A 6,339-nucleotide genomic window follows, 5' to 3' on the forward strand; every position below is an offset into this window, starting at 1 on the left:
TATCTGTTCAGAAACTGGATAAAAGTTAAACATGTACAAACCACAGACTGTCTATCAGGGCTTCTCAAACTCCGGACCAAGGTCCGAATCCGGACCGAACTGCAAATCAACCCATTATTTAAAAAAAATAAATAAATAAATATGATTCTGATGTAAATTAAAGTGAACCTATTATGCTATATTGGAAACATATATTGTAGGGCCATACCTATACAAAACATGTCTGTGAAGGTTTTTGCTTAAAATACCAAACAGATCACCCATTGTAGCCATGCCTCATACTGCTCATACCCCTCTTTTGCAGCCCTGTTAGAGAAACGTGGATTTTGGGTCCTTAGCTTTAAAAAAATAAAAAGAGGAGGCGGAGCAAATGCCTGATCAGAATTCTACCCGGGATAAAGTTAAATTCTGCTGTGATAAAACGCCATCCTGTTCTAAACCACATTAAAGATTATTTCTGAAACAGTATGGAGCTCAAATGCTTTTTCTCTTGCAGGTTTATCACAAGATGAGTTCCTTTTTTATTTCCTGCTTTTTAAACACATGTGCTCTCCAGTACAGGCTAGCTCTGAGTTTTAGCGAGGCTTGCTAATGTAAACAAAGACGAGATTACGTCCAAAACATGTCAGGCATTGTTTCTGATAGCAATTTTCTGTGGGTCTGCTGCCAATTTGACGTCAGATCGGCAGCAAATCTGTACCCGCTCGTTGTACACCTCTTTTTAAAAGATTTGGGTACGGAGGAAAAGAGAGAGGGTTTTATTTTCTGACGCTGCGTGAGTTCCCTGACGCACCGGGGACACATCTTTATGTATAAAAGACATCACAAAGTGCATTTTGCATGATAGGTCCCCTTTAATGTATATTTTCTTGTGTCTGATGTGTTGTGAGAATTAACGTGCATATATATTTACTTGTGTGCGCGACACGCATTGCAGACCGCAAGTTAACCGCAAGTTTACCTTGAGGTTCAAGGCATTGGCTACAGACAAACAGTACCATTTCTCCCACTATTTCAAGCCATCATACTGTATGTATTGAATGTGTGTGTGTATACAGGGGCACAGTTTACCGACAAGCAAGTGCTTGGACCAGAAGGGGGCCCCCAAATAAAGTAGATTAATCCAATCCAACTTTATTTATATAGCACTTTAAAACCTCCAGACCAAAGTGCTGTACAGAGAGATACATAAAATATAAAATCACACAGTTCAGCTCACAAAACATAAAATAAATAAATAAATACATTTAAAATAAAAGATACAAACACAAAACAAACCAGAATAAACGTAACAATTTCAAAATAAAAATAAAAAAGATTAAGAAGGTCCACAGCAACGACAACATGAAACACCCTTTAATTTACTCCAACGACATGTTGGGAAACCCCCTCAAGGGGGCCCCATGCGAGCCGAAACTTCGTTGCTCGGCGGGGGGGGGACTTTACTGGCATTGATCCGGACCATTGACCTTGTATAAAATTCACAAGTGGACCTTTAACAAAAAGGTTTGAGTACCCCTGCAGTAAAGCAATTCATGTTTGCAAGCGCACTCCCTCACAACAGTTGAAATGCTACCACCATCACTTTCTCTTGCTGGCTCCTGCACATCTCTGCAAACTCCCACATGCTTTATCTCTTCCCTCCTGAGTATCGCTCAAATGCAAACAGCTCTGTCTAATATACGTGCCGGTTCTTCAAAAGTACAGTACACAAGCTCACATATACAGTATATACCCTCGGGCTCACACATAGTTCACGTGTGGCTGTTCTCTCCCTCCCACACATATTTACTTTCAGATTGTTGTTATGTAGGTCTAATAATGTGTCAAACTAAGGTAGCAAATATTGTATTCAAGTAATGAATGTAATGTGAAGCAACATTTCCATAGATATTGTTTCTCTTCAAATTGACAGTATAATGTTTCAATATGTAGGCATCTGAATCATTGTCTGGACTCATCCATGCAGACCTAACCCATGCGCATTACTCTCAAATATTTATGACTTTGAGGCAGAGCTATTTGTCACTGTGTGCAGTTTCTTTATCTCTCCTTTACTTTCTCTGTATTGTTGCTGAACCCCTACCCCCAGACTTGCTTTTAACCCGCGGCTGTGAGGCCTTTAGGAGGACCAGCACTGAATATAAAGACCAAACAGTGAATCCTTTAATTATTTACCGAGGCCACATGGATCAGGTTCTGCGCCTCCTCTCTCCTTCACAGTAACTTTAATGCCACAGGCATACTTTTGCCCGTGTGTGCATTTATTGTCGAATTGGTTCTCTATGAGTTTGACTTATGATGAAGTGTTGTATACATTCATGAGGTGATATTTCACATTATACTCGTACCTATAGCATTAAATTGCATTTCTAGGAGTAAGGTGGGTCCTTTAGTTATTTAAACATTTGAAAGTCATGCGATCTAAAAAGCCAGACTAGATTACAGTTAGGGACTGTAGCCTGTTTGATGAGTGTTTTTGTGTTTACTTGTTTTCATCGTGTAATGTGCTCTGAGCAGTATTACTCAGTGTTTTCCTCACACCACTGATGTGTTTTTATGTGGGCGCTTTGAACCTGGTAAATCATCTGACTACACAAGGTCATGCAACACTACACTTTAATTACAGCTTTGTTATTGGAGTACCAGGGATCTGATGCTACGATGTTAATGCAATGGCCATTACATTGTGCATGCTTGTGCTTTTTCACTATTTCTGATATCATTTGTCTATTAGATCTTTCAGAGAATGTCAGCATGGTTTTGGACGTTACTCAACCACACATGGGTGCACACGAGATGCACTGTCAGCGTTTTATTATCACCGTTGCAGGAGATACATTGTGTTTATAACACTGACCTGAGCTTCATCTTTCAGCCTTTTGCTTAGCTGTTTAAACCCTAAATCTCTGGGCTGCTATTCTCAGACTGTAAAAACTGCTGAGTTAATAATTCACTGTCATCCTACAATTCCTTGTGAGAGGGCAGGTGGGGGGGTCTGCCCGCCCCGTAGGAAGTCATGCCAGTCTTTGTGAAGCTCACAGATTCATATTCAGTCATGCAGCAACTTTTACTGTGGAGATGAGGATAGTTAGGATGGTAACACTAACCTGCAGTCCCGTTTAGAGGCACACATTTTCAAACAGCCGATAAATTAAATGTTAGTTTGTACAGGAATTCATGCATAGCCGCAAACTGCTGAATTTAGCCTTGCTCATACAAACTGTCTCTGCAGAGATTACAGTCTGTGTTGCCATTGGTACCATTTTATCCAAATGCAGCTTCGTGTGTAAAAGCGAATTGTTTATGACTTAGGCCCATTTCTGTTTTGGTGCGGGCACGACAAGCGTTATGGTTTTGTGTGTTGTCGTCTGTATTTACTCTGTTGTCCAGTATTTGTTGTTTTCAGCCCACAAAACGAACCATTTAAATTTTTTTAAATTTAAAAAAAAAGTATTTTCGTGTTTTTATGTAGCATTTGTAGCTTTTAGCAGTCTTCAGATCTGGTCCCAGCATTACCCAGACTAACACACTGCAGACTTAGACACATGAAATAAAATCTGACTAATTTTGTCACTGATCTTAATTGGCAAACAAAAAGAAGTATATAAAAGTTGTGTAGCTATAAAACGGAAATATTGGAAAACACCTCTGACACAGGGTTGCCTGCTTTTCACCTACCAGAACCTTTTTACTGTCCAATAAGGAGTTAAAACCAAAATTAGGATCGGAAAACGGCAACAAGAGTAGGAGTCAAGACATTTTAAAAGTGTTCCTGTTTTCATTCTGACAGATTGTTACCTGGACTCTTCTGCTGGAGCACTGCATTAATATGTCAAAGCTTGATTTATTGAAGTCTTGACTTTGTATTATTAATGTGAAGGATTGAGAATTTGTTAACATTACTAGCACTTGCATCAAAACTCTGTATGGCAAGCTGGGGCTGCGTGTCCAGGGCAAAGGAAATGATTGATGGTGAAACACAAATCCACTGCTGAGCACAACAGGAGTTAGACTTCAAACATACAGAACTGTTCCTCAAATCGTTCTTTTGCACGGAAACAAAAAAGTGTGTTTTTGAATGCCATCCTGAGGCACAGGCCAAAATAAGTACAAGCCTGTTGCCGTGTAGGTTAGATGCCAGCTGTGGTTTGGGTTACGGTGTCTACAGACAGGCAACATGAAGTAGAAAAAACAATGCCAGCCACTCTCATTATATAAAGTTGCATTTATTTTTGGTGAGACGGCTGTGCAGCTTAACCTTTTAATTTGTATCCGGTGCCATATTGTGAAGCAGCATTGCCATAAAGAAATGGTGCCACATGAATTCCAGTTTTGGTCACAATAAAGCCTGTTATTATTGTCTTACTGTTTCTGGTGATACTCACTGCTTTTGTGTCTGAAACACTTAACCCAGATTAGAGCAGCTCTTAAATTAGTGCGAGAGGACATAAAAAGAAGCAGGTCTTGGCTAAGCGCTGAAGAGAGTCTTCTGTCGGAGATCCTGTGCTCTGATACGAGCTGCTCCAAGCACAGCGCTGCCTGACTGATGTCAAACAGAGACAAGGTTGACCCTGAGTCCTGACACAGTTGTTAAAATTAAACGTCAGTGTGTCCCTTAGGTTTTCTTCCAGCGGAGGAGGTACCTTTTCAAGCTGCCAGAAGATATTTTAGCAGATATCCTGACATGAGAAGAGCTTTGGACAAATATTTGCACACAGATGTAGATGTCCAATTGAAATGAAATGCTTCCAGACTTCTTCTTCCTCTCTCCTGTCCTGTTACTCTGCCCAATTCGTCTTTGTCCTGTTCTCCTTCTCTTTCCATACTTTCCTGTCTAGCTTGCGATATCTGTCGTCCTGTCTAATAATGAAAAACATGGAATAAAGGTACTCGATTAAGCAATGTAAAAGAATGGATGATTTTAAAACACTCACACTAGGCAGTACATTTCAAATTCAGGAGACAAAATACCAAGTACCAACTTTAACATGACCATCATAAGCCCTAATATGTGGTTTGGATACTAAAAAAGGTTGACTTCTTTGTTAGTTCCTGCATTGGCTTTGGTTATATTCTAAAATGTTTCATGATTACTACTTTTCTGCTCTAACATCACCGTTTTTGTTAACGTCTTCTCTTTGACGACAGTTACTTTAATAAAGCAGCCTTTCATTGTGACTGCACTTACAGTGAACGGTCAAACTAACCCCTTTTTCTCTTGCCCCCTTTTTTAGGTGACATCCATGGGCAATACACAGACCTACTGAGGCTGTTTGAGTATGGGGGTTTCCCTCCAGAGGCCAACTACCTTTTCCTGGGTGACTACGTGGACAGAGGGAAGCAGTCTCTGGAAACCATCTGCCTTCTGCTGGCCTACAAGATCAAATACCCAGAGAACTTCTTCCTGCTCAGGGGCAACCACGAGTGCGCTTCCATCAACCGCATCTACGGCTTCTACGATGAGTGTACGTTCAATTAAACCCACCTTGAATACTGTACCCAAAGTTTGCCTTGATGCACATATGTAGCTTGATTTTAATAGATTGTTTGCATATGTGTTCCTGCAGGCAAGCGTAGGTTCAACATTAAGTTGTGGAAGACCTTCACCGACTGCTTTAACTGCCTCCCTATCGCTGCTATCATTGATGAGAAGATCTTCTGTTGCCATGGAGGTACAGCAACTGTTCGCATTCGTTTTTTATCGCCTTGTCCCAAATTGGTCGTTTTTTTTTCTTCCTGATTGAGATATAATTGTACTTGAAATATAGCTTTACATTTGACATAACTTTTTAGGGCTATCGCCTGATTTGCAGTCAATGGAGCAGATTCGCAGGATCATGAGGCCAACAGACGTGCCTGATACAGGTGTGTGTGTGTGTGTGTGTGTGTGTGTGTGTGTGTGTGTGTGTGTGTGTGTGTGTGTGTGTGTGTGTGTGTGTGTGTGTGTGTGTGTGTGTGTGTGTGTGTCATAAAGGTCCCAGCACCGGGCCAAGTCCCCTTGAACGACCTGGTGTAGAACGAGGCTTCCCACTCTCCTCTGGGGCGCCAGCAAGAAGGGTCGGGAACATGGTAGGAATAGACCGCAGGCTGGGTGTTCTCAGGTGTGTCATCCGGACTCCCTGGTGGTGGTACTCTCCCTTTCTATCTCTGTATTAAGATACCATTCTCAGCTTTCCTCCTCCTTCTTTCACCGAAATCTGTAGGCTGACTACGTCGGCTGTCTTTATAGATGACTCACACTGTCCTGTAATTAAGTTATTTTGCATATGGCTATACTGTGTGTGTGTGTGTGTGTGTGTGTGTGTGTGGATGTTGGTGTGTGTGTGTGTTGTGTGT

General features: G+C 41.2%; 2 protein-coding genes across 2 annotated transcripts in view; one reads left to right on the top strand and one right to left on the bottom strand.

The window, feature by feature from the left end:
- Positions 1-6,339, bottom strand: part of LOC104965166 (gamma-aminobutyric acid receptor subunit beta-1-like) — a 417,189-nt gene that overhangs the window by 371,513 nt on the left and 39,337 nt on the right. The gene's annotated exons all lie outside the window — the stretch shown is intronic.
- Positions 1-6,339, top strand: part of LOC104965148 (serine/threonine-protein phosphatase PP1-beta catalytic subunit-like) — a 17,134-nt gene that overhangs the window by 8,530 nt on the left and 2,265 nt on the right. Inside the window, exons 3-5 of the mRNA XM_010794107.1 lie at positions 5,238-5,468; positions 5,571-5,675; positions 5,797-5,870. Of these exons, the coding sequence (XP_010792409.1) occupies positions 5,238-5,468; positions 5,571-5,675; positions 5,797-5,870 (410 nt within the window). The remainder of the gene's footprint in view (positions 1-5,237; positions 5,469-5,570; positions 5,676-5,796; positions 5,871-6,339) is intronic.

Source organism: Notothenia coriiceps, unplaced genomic scaffold (assembly GCF_000735185.1).
Source record: "Notothenia coriiceps isolate Sejong01 unplaced genomic scaffold, NC01 NC01_scaffold00037244, whole genome shotgun sequence".
In the NCBI taxonomy this organism is placed as follows: Eukaryota; Metazoa; Chordata; class Actinopteri; order Perciformes; family Nototheniidae; genus Notothenia; species Notothenia coriiceps.